At 36.7% G+C, this 15,660-nt stretch overlaps 1 protein-coding gene across 1 annotated transcript; it reads left to right on the top strand.

Moving 5' to 3' along the window:
- The first annotated feature begins 351 nt into the window (after positions 1 to 351).
- Positions 352 to 13,731, top strand: LOC134314534 (pancreatic triacylglycerol lipase-like). Its single transcript, XM_062995164.1, has 13 exons — positions 352 to 460; positions 547 to 601; positions 701 to 855; positions 3,359 to 3,481; positions 3,591 to 3,725; positions 4,935 to 5,043; positions 5,168 to 5,287; positions 6,177 to 6,296; positions 7,434 to 7,552; positions 9,768 to 9,897; positions 11,984 to 12,095; positions 12,215 to 12,382; positions 13,634 to 13,731. The coding sequence occupies exons 2-13, from the start codon at positions 547 to 549 to the stop codon at positions 13,698 to 13,700; spliced, it is 1,413 nt and encodes a 470-aa protein (XP_062851234.1). The 5' UTR covers positions 352 to 460; the 3' UTR covers positions 13,701 to 13,731.
- Positions 13,732 to 15,660: the final 1,929 nt, after the last annotated feature.

The following is a 15,660-nucleotide window of genomic DNA, read 5'->3' as shown; positions in this document are numbered from 1 at the left end:
ACCTTGGGAACTGAGTCTGATCGCCACCCTTGATCAGTGTTTGTGGAAATTTTGCTTAATCTTTAAATGTTCATGTATTTCACGTGGTTATTCTGGTTTCCTCATATCACCTAAAAATATGACAGTAGGTAAATTGGTTAACCTATACTTTCCTTAAGAGTGAGTGAATGTGTGCATGTGTCACACACTTATTTAATTGTTTTATAAAATGGGACCCACTGTTAAGTTCCTTTTGCATAAGGACAACTAAACAGTTTAACATACCATGTATTAGCATCCAAGCCCTAAATGTTTTGTACTTACAGAAGTCTGTGAACAGGTGTACACTCATTCAGTTTACCAGTTCCTGTTCATTTTGCCAATTCTTCACCTGGACTTTTCCCACATTCACATCGTATCACACAGGAGGAACTAGTATATAAGGGACCACAAAATATATCAGGTTGCTGTGTTTATCAGAGTAAGTATTCAGATGAGTAAGATGTTGAATTTATGGAGTTTGATGAACATTCTGCTAACAAATGGCTTGTTTTACTCGGTTTTCAGATGTGGTTTTTCTGGATTGGTGCCCTTGTGGGCTGCTTTGCAGGGACTGCTTATGGTATAACAAAATAATTTTTTATTCTTTTCTATACATTTTGCCATCGCTACCAAAATAGAAAAGCTGGATACAAAATGTAACGATATATACACATTGCAGGTGCAGAGGTTTGCTTCGAAAACCTAGGCTGTTTCTCTGATAATAAACCATGGAGTGGAACAACTGAAAGGCCTATTGCCCGCCTACCATGGAGTCCAGAGAAGATCAACACTCGCTTTCTTCTTTTCACAAGGGAGAACCCAAATTCCTACCAGGTAATCAAGATTATTTTCTTCTAGTCCTGTAATGCTGCTTGTTCTTAATTTCAGCTCAAATAAGAGCAGGAAAAATGTTGAACATATGCCGTTCAATATGCTTTATGTATAAGGTTTATCATGAAAAGATATAAACATCTTATTTATTAGATTATTTTATTATGACACTGAATTTAGAAAGCAGTCATTAAAAAAAAAATCTGTGCAAAAAGGAAAGGCCAAAAACCAATATTAAATACCCATTAGAAAGCACTGCTTTAAAAAAAACATGCATCTGTAATGTATATAACTTCATGGGCTAAAGTTGATTATTAGGATTTTACCGTCATGTTTTACACTTTGGTTACATTCATGACAGGAATGGTAGTTACTCATTACACAAAATTCATCAGTTCACAAGGTTATATCAAACACAGTCATGGACAATTTAGTATCTCCAATTAACCTGACTGCATGTCTTTGGACTGTGGGAGGAAATCGGAGCACCCGGTGTAAACCCACGCAGACACGGGGAGAACATGAAAACTCCACACAGAAAGGACACGGAACGCCCCACCTGGGGATCGAACCCAGGATCTTCTTGCTGTGCGGCGACAGTGCTACCCACTTAGCCACCGTACCACCCCATGGGCTGAAGATGGTTTTAGTTAAACCCTTTTCAGTAAACTCAGTTTGTCCCTGCACCAAGCTCATTGGACTGGCACAGAGTGGAAAAGTTCAATGATTTGAGAGGTTCCACCTTTGAATTCTGCTTTTGAAATAATGGATGTTAAGTTCTTTGGGTTAAAAGGGAAAAACATTAATGTTTAAAAGCCAGGGTAACTAGTGTATCATTAATGCTGAGACATACAGTACATTCACATTTTGTTGCAACATGTGCTATCATCTACAGTACAGCTTTTACAGGGACATTTCTGATTGTTTTAACAAAACAATACCTAGCCAAATTCTGCACGTGTTACAACACCATGGATTTTAATTAAGATATTTCAGGTGCTAGACTGGCATGTCTGCAGTATAAACCTGTCTCCCATTTAAAGTGTGATATAGAGCTATAAAGACTTGACTGTTGAGCAGCTTGTTATATCAAACAATAATAGAAAAAAATAAATGTTACAACTACAACAATTGGTGTCCAAAATGATTGGACCTCAGTTCCAAAATGATTACTGAACATTGTTAAAAGGAACAGGTTGTAATCATGCTCCTGTCACAACGTTTTTGTAATGTTTTGCATCTTTAAAAATTCAAATAACCAGAGCTGAGATCTCGAATACATCGTATCGAATCTCGGCTCTGCCTTGCCGGCTGAGGATGAGTGGCTACATGAACAACGATTGGCCTGTTGTTCAGATAAGGGGCGGGACTACGCCGGATGGGGAAATCAGGAAATGGAATATCGTTCCACTTCTGAGGCAATTTGCTCAACCAGGCCGTCTCCCTTGTAGGCCCAACAAGCAATGACACCAGAGCGAATTCCCAGAAATAAACAGAATGCTGACATTCGACGTGAACAAAAACTGAACATGATAAAGTGACCCTACATCACTGCCTCTAAGAAAAGCAGGTAAGCCAACCAAGGAGCTGGTAAAGAAAATAGAAAGAAGCCGTGATAAATAAGAAACCTTTTACCTGAAGCAAATTTGACATTTAAGAGAGATTGTACAACTAAGCCTCAGTACCCCAACTGCTGGACAAACTAGGCAGTGCAGAGGGATAAAAGACACAAATGATTGTAAACTGAATGAGGTTGACAAATCAACAAATCAAACTTGGCTGCGCAAAGGGACACGACTCCTAATATGGAGCGGCTAGAACGGCAGTCGCTACGTTACACAAAACTACAACAACTAGTATTCTCATTTTTCAATTCATTAAAAATTGTAATTAATGGGAAAGGTAATAAAATACGGTGGTAAGCAAGTGTGTTGAAGACATCTCATTCTGATAGCAAGTTTGTACAGAAAACAAATTTGCTCAGATAAAACATTGGAATTCCTTCTCCCCTTTTTCTCCTGACTATTAGTGTATCCAATTACCCAATTGCATTATGCTTCCTTTCTACTGATGCCGATCCCCGCCCTGATTGAGGAGAGCGAGACTAACACACGCCCCACTCAGACATGTGTGCAGTAGCCGACTGCATCTTTTCACCTGCACAAGGCGAGTTCATATGCGGATCAGCTTTGTGTACGGAGAGCCACATCCTGATCAATGCATTATCCCTCGACTCTGTGCAGGTGCCATCATAATTGCCTCAGTTATGAGGAGTGCCTATCCGGCTTCCACCCCTGTATAAACAACAGCATCGTTGTTCATGCAGGTGCCCAGCCCAGTCGGATAGCAGAGATGAACAAATTCTTGATTTTAATGCATTTTACAAAATGTCCCAACTTCACTGGAAATGGGGTGCAATTAATTTTTAAAATGATACATTTTTTTTGGGATCTGTAACTGATCTCTAGGCGTGAAGAAATTAACATTTGCTTATTTATTCTTACAGGAAATCAGTACAAACCAAGATGTTATTGCAAAATCCAAATACAACTCATCCAGAAAGACCCGTTTTATAACCCATGGATTCATTGACAGAGGAGATGAGAACTGGCTTTTTGACATGTGTAAGGTACGATGCAATATTCAGTATTAAAATATGAAATTTGGTAAGTATTTTATGTCTTATTTAACACTGACAGTTATTTGTCATTATTCTATGTATGATTTTTGTCTCTCAGCTTATGTTGACTGTTGAGGACATAAACTGTATCTGTGTGGACTGGAAAACTGGAGGACGGACACTGTACACTCAAGCAGCCAATAACATTCGAGTGGTCGGAGCTCAGATGGCTTATATGATTTCCATCTTTAGGGTACGCTGGATAAAAATAACCTGTGGATACTTTGTGTGTGTCCATAATGTGATTTTTCTTTTTACTATAGTAAAAAAAACATATAATAAAGTATTATATCACTGCTTGAACATGCTAATATTTACCAGTACAACACATAGCTGATGTAACTCATGTTTAAATCAGTCACAGCCACAAATCCAGTCATCTAATCACTTAAGGTGATTAGATATGTCAAAACATAGATAGTAAAGTAGAAAAAAGTGTTATTTAAAAAAAGTTTTATTAATTCATTAATGTATTAATTTAATTTTTTATTTATTCCATGATGGCTTTATGCTGGTCAGGCCTACAGTTTAGCACTGTCGCCTCACAGCAAGAAGGTCCTGGGTTCGATTCCCAGGTGGGGCGGTCCGGGTCCTTTCTGTGCGGAGTTTGTATGTTCTCCCCGTGTCTGCGTGGGTTTCCTTGGGAGCTCGGGTTTCCTCCCACAGTCCAAAAACATGCAAGTGAGGTGAATTGGAGACACTGAATTGCCCTATAGGTGAATGGGTGTGTGTGTATGCCCTGCAATGAACCGGTGCCCTGTCCAAGGTGTTACTGTGTGCCTTGAGCCCATTGAAAAGCTGGAATAGGCTCCAGCAACACCCCCACCCCCATGACCGTAATTGAATAAGCAGTTAAGAAAGTGAGTGAGTGAGGTCTGCAACCCATAAATACTTGCCGAAAGGCAGGAACACACCCTGGACAGGGCACCAATTCAGACATTCGCTTAATCACTAAATTAAAAGTAGCAAATTCACCTTCTGCAAGTTTTAGTAGATGGAAGGAAATCCACACAGACACAGAGAGAACATGTGAATCTTGTTACAGGCAATGACCAGACTGCCACACTCACACATCTAAGTAAAATTTAAAATACAAATAATACAGATTAAAAGAAATAAAAATAGAGATGAAGACAATTTTTTGTCTTGTATTACAATATTAGGTTATATATTGTATAAAGGCATATACATAATCCTGTAAACTACCTGTTGTGTTCAGATTTGTCATGGCCAATGCTAACTGTAATCAACTTAAGCATTTTTATGTATTTAATTTTCTTTTACCGAACCTTTTTGTTAATAGTTAGCTCAATTGATTTGACCTTATTGTACAGTACACTACAGTTCTTAAAATTATTTTTTTCATGATTTAACTTGATTAATAAATGTGACTTTACTACAGGACCATTTCCAGCAGAAACCTCAAGACGTGCATCTTATTGGGCACAGTCTGGGTGCACACAGTGCTGCAGAGGCTGGCCGAAGGACAGCAGGACTGGGACGAATTACAGGTACCAAACATCACCAGTTTGCCTATTGTCGGAAACCCAGAAGTGAACACGGTGAAAGTTTGCGTATTGTTTGTTTTTCAGAAATCAGTATATCAGTGCTTTATTTGTTTGGTTTAATTCCTAGCCTTGGACCCAGCTGAGCCCTATTTCCAGGGCTGTCCTGAACTGGTACGACTGGACCCCAATGATGCCCTGTTTGTTGATGTCATTCACACAGATGCCCTTCCCGTAATTCCTTATCTTGGTAAGGTTTACTTTCAAGAAGTACACTAAGTTAAAATAATACACTGAATTAATAGTACATTGTAACAATAATAACAATAATAATAATTATTATTATTGTTTAAATTTTTATTATTATTATTATTATTGTTATTATTATTATTATTATTATGTATATCACATACTTAAAGGCTACCAATGGTTCTGGCATATTGTCTTAGATTGTAATAATGTAATAATTACTGTCATAATAATAATAACTGTCATAATAATAATAATAATAATAATAATAGTAATAATAATAATGATACTTGTAATAATAATAATAATGGTTATTGTCATAATAATAATAATAATAATAATAATGATAATATTAATAATAATAATTGTTATTGTCATAGGAATAATTATTATTATTACTATTATTATTATTATGTATATCACATACTTAAAGGCTACTAATGTTTCTGAAATATTGTCTCAGATTGACCATGTAAAAAAAGAAAAAAAATTCATATATTATTATTATTGTTATCAATAATAATAACAATAATAATAATAATAATAATAATAATAATAATTGGTTTTATTAATAATAATTGATTAATAATAATCGATTTTTTAATACACAACACCCACCTTACAAATAAACTATGTGGGTATACCATTACTAACTACAGCCCATCTGTTGCTCTGTCAACAACTCCATGTGTATGAATGTACTGTACATACAGTACCTAATAAAATGCTTGAAGAGTGAATGTTATATAGCAAAAATTTACAATTCTATTTAAAAAAGTAGATGCATTTGGAATTTGGTAGATGCATTACTATTTGTAGTTCTACAGTACATAGAATAATTATGTGTTCTTAACCAATTAATTAACTAACACAGCTATTTATATTTTTAGGGTTAGGAATGTCCCAAGCTGTTGGGCATCTTGACTTTTACCCAAATGGAGGAGAAGAAATGCCTGGCTGTGAAAAGAACCTTATCTCACAAATTGTGGACATTGATGGCATCTGGGAGGGTGAGAAAAAAGAACCTTTATTATTTTACATATTTTATATTATATTTAATGATTATTTTATAGGAATATTATAGAACTATACATTATAAATTTATTTTATTATTATTATTATTATTTTTTTAAATATGCATTTTCCTACACATGCGCAGCCCTCCTCTTCTTCATACCCCTGCATTCTGCACAGGCGTCTCTTCCGCCAATCAGGGTCCTTACACAGCGTATGAAGAACCACCCACCCACACATAGTCCGGCCCCCACCCAGCAGATACAGTGGCCAATTAGTATCTGCTGCAGACACTGCCAATTATGCCCAGATGGCAACAGTGAGTTTCAAACCAAGGAGTTCAGAAACTCGGTGCTGGTGTGCTAGCGGAATATCCCGCTGTGCCACCTGGGCGCCCTATTTTATTATTAAATCAGTATTTTATTTTATTTTATTTTAGTATCATATACAGTTGTGATAAAACTTATGAAATGTAGAATTGACAGGATTGTGTTTGTAAAAGATTACAACACGTTACAGACATTTAAATTGAGCATTTATTTGTGCAGTGTGAACACAGCCAATGTGTTAATAAAAATTTTTGGCCAAAGTAAGTGGATGTCTGACATTAAGCTTGATGATTTTTTAATTATTAAAACCATGATCATTATTATAGAGTTATCTTCCGTGCGACACCTGTTAGCTATAAATGTGACCCCTGAACTCAATGAAAACCCTGAGTGAAAACACCTGAACTCAATACTTACAATGAATGTCCAAATACTTTGGAACATTTTATGTAATACACAGTTCGTTGATGGGCAGCACAGTGGTTCGGAGGGTAGCACTGTCACCTCACAGCAAGAAGATCCTGGGTTTGATCCCCAGGTTGCAGAGTTCTCCCCGTGTCTGTGTGGGTTTCCTCACACAGTCCAAAAACATGCAGTCAGGTTAATTGGAGACACTGAATTGCCCTATAGGTGAATGGGTGTGTGTATGTGTGTGCCCGGGCACCCTGTCCAGGGTGTTACTGTGTGCCTTGCGCCCATTGAAAAGCTGGGATAGGCTCTGTAAGACTTGGGTCGTACAGATGCATGGATTCATCATTTCCTCATATTTCTCCTAATAATCTTTCTGGTTTGCCTCTGGATTAGGAACTCGTGACTTTGTTGCCTGCAAACATCTGAGAGCCTACAAGTACTACAGTGACACCATTTCAAACCCTGATGGTTTTCTGGGATACCCCTGCTCTGACCAGAATGTGTTTGAGTCTGTAAGTGAACAAGCAGATAAATACAGTGCTGTGAAAAGTATTTGCTCTTCATCAGAATTCCTCTATATTTGCTAATTTGTCATATTCAAATGTTTCAGATATGCAGCATTTAAATGATTGTTCCATTTATTGATAACAAAGATTTATTCAGAACATAAAACTTTAAGTCTTAATATTAATTAAAGAATTGTGTTTTCTAAATTGCCCCCCTACACATAAAGACTAGTTTTGCCACACTTGGCAGGAACAACTGCGATTAAACATGTTATTCAAACATTGTGATAACTTTCATTTTTTGCATCGCTGTAGATTCTGACCAATCTTATACAGAACTTTTTTATTTTGACTGTAGTGTAGCTAAATTAAAACTGCCCATTTAGGAACTTGCCACAACATCTCAGTGGAATTCAGGTCAGGATTATTTTGACCCGGTCACTCCAAAACTCCAAAGCTTTGGATCATTGTCTTAGTTTGTGGATAATGGTTCTCACTCTGGTTTGCTGGAGTTACAGACCCTTAGCAATGGCTTTGTACTCCTTTTTAGGCAGATTTCAATGATATTGATTGCATTTGAATCTCTTTAGAGTGTGGAATCATGTGCTGCTTTTTGAAGCCTCCTAGCTTGCTTTCCATTGCCAAACATGTTGTATTTAAGTGATGTTTAGATTAAACAGGCAGTAATCATGCCTGAGTGTGGATAGTGAAATTGAACAGGGTACAATTACTTTTCCACATAGGGCTCGGTAGAGCTGAACAGCATTTATTTCAATAAATAAAATTGTTATTTTAAAAAAGCAGTTAGTTATCTTTGTCTAATATCAAAAATAGTCTGATGATCTGGAACATAAGTGTGACAAATATGCTAAAATGGAACAAACTGGGAAGAGGGCAAATACTTTTTCACAGCATATACAGATGACACTTGATAGCAGACCTGATAAATGCCCTACAAACACATATAAACACATTACCAGCAAATTTAATGAGCAAATGTATCACCCAGCTTTAAGAAAAATGTAGACTTTAGATCATATGAGATGGATTTTAAAAGCTGGAATGCTTTCTATTACCAAGGATGCGTCATTGGTTGCAATATAGAATAGCATTAATTGCTCAACATTTTCAATCTAAAACAAATGTCAAGCTTTCATCTTGTTAAAGCCTGGCGTGTTATGCTATACTCACTTTAAAAATACATGTTAATACATACATGTTTAGATTAAACACATATAAATATAACCCATGCTTTTAAATAAATGACTAGCATTGCATAGCATGGCCTTTAGGTATGTAACATTAGTATTGTGATGATGGTACAGATAAACAATCTGTCGTTTTATATGACATTGATATGGGTCTGACCTGTTTTGTGGTTTTAGATGTTGATTTGGGCAGAGTCAATGCCAGTGGACTTCCCTCTGTCTGCTCTGTCTTTGTTCATGCACCTGTTGTTACAGATTATACTTTATCCCTGTTTGGGATAAATAAAACACTGCAGCGTGTGACTTGTGCTCCCCACGGAATTTTGATGCTCTTGTAAACGTTTGCGGTTGTTATTTTTCCATCTAACTGACAGCTATAAAGTTGTTTTTTCCCACAGGATTAATAGACTGACACATGAAAGATAAAACTGAATTCAAAAAAAGAATTACACCAATCAGGCATAACATTATGACCACCTTTCTAATATTGTGTTGGTCCCCCTTTTGCTGCCTCATACTCAACAAACTGTGATGCACTGTGTATTCTGACACCCTCGTCTGTTGCAGCCTTCGCTCTCCACGTGCATCAATGAGCCTTGGCTGCCCATGACCCGCCGGTTTACCACTGTTCCTTCCTTGGACCATTTTTGATAGATACTGACCACCGGGAACACCTCACAAGAGCTGCAGTTTTGGAGATGCTCTGACCGCCTTGTCTAGCCATCACAATTCGCTCAAATCCTTATGCTTGTCTATTTTTCCTGCTTCTAACACATCAACTTTGAGGATAAAATGTTCACTTGCTGCCTAATATATCCCACCCACTAACAGGTGCCTTGATGAAGAGATAATCAGTGTTATTCTCTTCACCTGTCAGTGGTCATAATGTTATGCCTAGTCAGTGTATCTTCATCAGTGAGCAAAAATAATAACAATGAATAAATAAATCAATTAAAAATTATGAATCCAAAACTGTAGGTGGAGACTGAACAAGTTTTTATATTTTCTTTTAGGGTCGTTGTTTCCCATGCGCTAATGGTGCATGTGCACAAATGGGTCACTATGCTGACAAATTTAAAGTGCCTAATGGAGTGGATAAGATGAAGTTCTACTTGAACACAGGCGATGCTCGACCTTTCGGACGTATGTATATTTCACCTAAAATTTACAGACACTCATATGTAGAAATACATGTAGGACCAATAACATATTCTAGTTACTAAATTAAGTAACCTGTATTTTTGCCCCTGGCAGGTGCTGTGACTTTTATAGCAAAGTAACATTTTTACAAAAACTATAAAGCCAAATCTATCTGAACACCTGACCATTAGCTTTTTAAACAATAATAAATGTAGTTGTCCACATATTTTGGCAAAAGTCTTATGTTTTTTTATATAACACAAACTGTTTATGACTAAAAAATGCAATATAATTATTACAAATAAATGCAAATTCATAAATGCATGACTTTTAAGTTGTTCAGATCGCTGTACAGTCCACACTACATGACTGCATCTTCTGTAATCAGGAGTTCTTTTTGTTGTTGTGTATTTCACACTACACGACTGATCGGCGATAGGGAATTACACACTACACGATCTAGCACCATGAGAATTCTCAGACAAGTCTGTCTGGTCTCCCAAACTACGTTTTGTCACTAAAACACACGTGAAAAGTGACGAGGGGGTTAATGATACCACGTCCAAAAATGCACGACACTAAGAAGCGAGCGATCAAAGTTTTTTTTCGCTGATATGCAGCGTAAAAGCAAGTAGGATAAATAAATGAATCTGGGTGAAGGAGTGGGTTTGGCTACACAGCCAGCAGGGATTGTCTGTTCTACAGAGAGAGTTGGAAGTAAATTTTTTGCAATGCAACACTGGAATTATGGTTTGGCATGAAAGTCACAAATACTGTAAAGTTTCTGTGTGCCGATGTATTCTGATATAAATCATATTATGCCCCTGTTCCACATATTCACAACTCCTCCCCCGGGTTTTACTTCTGCATTTTGAGTTCATAACAATTATTACACGAAAACACCTTTTACACGACATGATTTTGAGTTGCAGACAGGTCCAGAAATTTAACATGCTAGATATCTTTCTTGAGTCTGCGAGTGATCAGCAAGCGCTTGGCGAGCCCCTCAGATCGAGTCATTGAACAGCTCACACATAGCGATCGAGAGGCGATTTCTAAGCCCCTAGTGAATGCCAAGTTGCCTTCGAGCCGTCACATCTAGCGGCGACCTGTCAGCGCAAATCAGGGCAAAAATCATGTAGTGTGAACTAGGCATAAGAATAATCTAAATAAATAAATAAAAAAAATTTAATGTACACTGAATTAAATCATGAAAACAAATTCTGATGTAAATGTTAACTAATTATTATAAAATATCCTGCAGAAGGTTAATGCAGAAAACATGCTCCACATACATTCTGAATACAAATGAGATCAGACATACACCAGCTACCACTTGGTAAAGCTTAGTGGGTTTCTTAGCAGTTCTTATCAATCAAACCTGGTAACTGGTTTTAATTAAACAGTGTTGTAGTTAACCTAATATTAACTTGGCTTGGTTGCTCTGGCTAACATGCTAATTCTGTTACTCATTACCATTTTTGTATTTTTTTAACAATGCAAATATCTTTATTATGTGACCAGTAAATTAAGTACTTCTGTATACACAAAACCTTTATAAAATTGTACCAAAAAAACAAAAATCAAGTAACAGCTTACACTTAACAAAGTATAGTACCTTTTCCTATTTTCTAAAAGGTGTGCAGACTAAACAATGATATTTACATTTCTGCTATTTAACAGATCCAATGAGACTTACAGTACTGTGACAGTATACAGTCTAAGCAATTGAGGGTTAAGAGCCTTGCTCAAGGGACCAACAGCAGCAACCTGGCAGTGCTGGGGCTTGAACGAGCAACCTTCTGATTAGTCTATAGTACTTTAACCACTAGGCTACAACGTCCCTAAATGAGAAACATACATCACAAACATAAGTGTCTTGAATAATTTTGATGTATCAAAATGACAACAAGGAATCTATATGGCATCCACACTGTCTCAGAATTATAATTTAAATGCACCCTGTATACCCATATAATTTATTTTAATTCAAAGCTGTTCCATTTGCAATTAGTAATTAATGTAGGCTGCAAATTTCAAGAGCAATACATGAAGCTTAAAAAACTTGTTGCTACGCTTGTTTTTTTAGGTTACCGATATAAAGTTACAGCAACCATTGATGGCTCTCGAACCAATGTCGGATATTTCAAGGTGGCATTGTATGGTCCTGATGGCAATACTCGTCAGTATACCATTCACAGGTGAGCAAAATACACACATATGTTTGAAATGTTTTAAAAGATTTATGTATATTATCCATCTTATTCTGCTTTGAAATTAAGACATAGAAATAAAAGCAGTTGTGAATTTTATGTTTTAGTGGCACACTGAGGCCTGGTAAGACCTATGAGCTACTCATTGATGTTGAAAAGGATGTGGGTGATCTGACTCTTGTGAAGTTCTTGTGGAACAACAATGTCATCAACCCTCTGTTACCCAAATTTGGCGCCACTAAAATAACAGTGCAGAGAGGACGAGACAGAGGAATGTGAGTTACTTTCACTGTCTGTTGATTTCTGGTTAGCTAAAACATTTTGTGCATTTATGGTGTTGTGGACTTGGATTTTGAATGCATGTAGTTGCCGATTTACGCCATAAATCTACACTTACACTTTACACATAATGACAAACTGAACTCTTAATTTTAAATTAAAAAGCTTAAAATTAAAAAACTTAAAATTAAATTATTAGTCAAATAATTTCACAAAAGTATTCAGTGCCTTTGTTGTAGCACTCCAAATTGTAGTGAAGTGCCTCCTGTTTGATATAATTATCCTTCAGATGTATCTAAAACAATTAAAATCCATGTTTTGCAATATGAGTTGATTAGACATTTGAAAAAGCACACACCTGGGTCTATGGGAGCCCACAATTCTCAGGACAAAAAACAAGCCGTGATGTCCAAGGAACTGTCTGTGGATCTCCATGATCAAATTGTGTTTAGTTACAGATGCAGGGCGTGAATATAAAACAATAACTAAAGCTTTTAGTGTTCCCAGCACTACAGTGGCCTCAATAGTTTAAAATTTTGAAGAAGCTTGGCACAACCTTGAACCTTCCCAGAGTTGGCCACCTGGCAAGATCTATACAAAGGTCAAGAGGCCATTAAAGAACTGGTCAGTCTAAGAGAGCTTCACTACAACAATGATGAGTCTCTGAATGTCTTTGGCAAAGCCAGACATAACCTTCATCAAACATCTGAGGAAAGACCATGAAGCAGTTCACAGTCTCTCCTCAGCCAGTCTGACAGAGATTGACTGGATGAAGAATAGGATAAAATGCCCAAATACATGTGTTCAAATGTTTTAGAGATGTACTCAGAAAGACAGGCATCTGTAATTGCTTTGAAATGGGGTTCACCCAGCCCGTCAACCCAGCCCAAGCTGTTATAAACACCAATGTGCAGCCTTCGCTCCTGCACCACCACACCAAAATTCTGAGCAAAAGCTGCTATGTTGCTATTATAAATTTTATAATCAGGTCTTAATATTTCATACATGTTACTTTATTTCCCATAATCATGCGGTTAGTGACTATGCATGATCATTATGACTTTCAGTTCTAAACAAAGGATGTAAATTATTCTTTAAACTGGATAATTCACTTTTTATTATTTGCAATTCATTCAAAATCAAAGCCACAACACAAAAAGTATGCACAAAGTGACATGCTCTGAATACCTTCTATGTTCACTGAAACTGTATTGCTTCTGCTTCATCTCTGTCTCTGTGTCTGACAGATTCACGTTCTGTGGAAGTGATACGGTGCGAGAGAATATCCTGCAGTCACTTTCTTCTTGCCAGTAAAATAATCTGAGTTAATAAATCAGTTAGCACATTTTGGCTTTGTTTCATTTTTGTACTATATATTTTTCATTTTTGTGCTAAACATCAGTGGTCCCCAACTGTGGTCCGTACTGGTACGTGGGTCATTTATTACCAGGTCGCACAGAAAGAATAAATAATTAAAGATTGCTACAAGAGCAATTAAATTTCCAAAACTCTTCAGGTGTTATTGTCTATTATCACCACTAGGTGGGAGCAGCGCCTCGTTGCAGCGTAAAAAGCTCAGGATTCACACCGATTATCCATTCTATATTTATTCTATATTAAATTCTTCCGCTCCCGCCAGTCCGTGAAATTATATCTTATATGAAACCGGTCCATGGCGCCAAAAAGTATGGGGACCGCTGCTATACATGTAAAAATGTATTGTACATGCTTCTTACTTTTAGATTTATTTGTTAATTTATAAACAAATACCCAACAAGTCAACAGATCTTCAATTCCTGGACTGGCAAGGTGACCCAAGGTTAATAAAAACACTGCTCACATGTTTAGAAAGTTCCAAGCTGGATTTGCTTGCTAAATAAACCATTAAACTGTTTTGTGGACCTAGAAATCTGGACAGGGCAGTAATTCATAGCAGGGCAAACTGAATTCCTGCATGTTATTCCTGTTATGTTGATAATATGATTTGTAATGAAAAACATATATAAATAAATATAAGAAACATGTAACATTTACCATTGATAGTTTAGTGGCAGGGTAGTGATAGCCTATTAGTTACAGTACTGAACTAGTAAACAGAAGGTTGCTTGTTCAAGCCCCTCCACTACCAAATAACCATGGTTGAGCCCTTAACCCTCAATTTTTTTTGTTTTATAATTTTTTTTCTATTTTATTTATTCATTTGCTCCCAATTTATCATAGTCAATTTGTCTTCCGCTGCTTGAGGATCGCTGATAGCAGTCGAGGTAGGTATATTGCTGCTAACGCCTCCTCCGAGCCGCACAGAAGTGTCTACTAAATGCCATATGGCATAATGTATAAAAGTGTTTTCACTGCACTGTATACTATATAGTATGATTTTAAATATGTGATCCCACATTTAGTGTTTGTTTCTACTGCAATGTAAGCCATGTAAGCGGCAATGTACCGAAGTACGGCTTCTAAATTCGGTTACCTTTCCTGACCAAAGACCAGGCATATGGACCATATAGGCCTAGTGTATACGGCTGACTGGTCAAATAGAATTGCATTGAAATGAGACAATACAAGTGCCATATTTAAAACACAGTTGCAGTAGATTCAGTTAAACAGTGTGATAAAAAACCTATAAAAACAGCAACCATAGTAGGTCAAACTGAAAACTCTCCTGTTGTTGCTACTGCTATTGTTTACAGTGGCCGGGGTGTGTTTGCTCTCAGTGTTTGGTGGAAAATAACCACCAAACCAAAAATAATCTTTAGCAAACTCCCCCTATGTTCACTGTAGGGTACCATGCAGTAGAAAAGAGGCAGTAATGGCAATTTTAATGAGTAGTCTGAGACTTTTGGCACACAATGCAGTGTGGGCATTTATTTTATTTTAACTTTTGTAATCTTTTGTATAACTATTAGTTAAACATTTTTAAGCGGCGACACAGTTTTACAGTTAATACCAATTTAATTAATAAAAGTTCTCTTGAACACTGTGAAACACTAAAGTTACTGTATTAGTTTAAGAGTAAAAAAAACATTGCTGGGTCATGGTATTGTTTTGCCTGTTTATTGTCACTGGTTCTGTATTAGCGGGTTTTAAGTGAGTTTTAGCGGGTTGCAAGTGAGCTCTGGAGATGAAGTACAGAAAGTATTGAGAAAAACCTGTTGTGATTGAATTATTTTCACCCATGTCAAGCTACCCCATCAAACTTACACCTTACATTAGTCAAATTAATGTGAAACAAAAAAATAATGTGAGCATTTTTAGTGGCTAGCTAGTATTT

This window comes from Trichomycterus rosablanca, chromosome 5 (genome assembly GCF_030014385.1).
Source record: "Trichomycterus rosablanca isolate fTriRos1 chromosome 5, fTriRos1.hap1, whole genome shotgun sequence".
Taxonomy (NCBI): domain Eukaryota; kingdom Metazoa; phylum Chordata; class Actinopteri; order Siluriformes; family Trichomycteridae; genus Trichomycterus; species Trichomycterus rosablanca.
Note: the sequence above shows the minus strand (reverse complement) of the source record. Positions and strands in the feature narration are given on the sequence as shown.

Excerpts from the sequence above, each read along its gene's own strand:
- LOC134314534 (XM_062995164.1), top strand. The coding sequence starts at position 547 with ATGTGGTTTTTCTGGATTGGTGCCCTTGTGGGCTGCTTTGCAGGGACT. Across the intron at positions 602-700 it reads CTTTGCAGGGACTGCTTATG|GTGCAGAGGTTTGCTTCGAA; the intron begins GTATAACAAAAT and ends TACACATTGCAG. Across the intron at positions 3,726-4,934 it reads ATATGATTTCCATCTTTAGG|GACCATTTCCAGCAGAAACC; the intron begins GTACGCTGGATA and ends ACTTTACTACAG.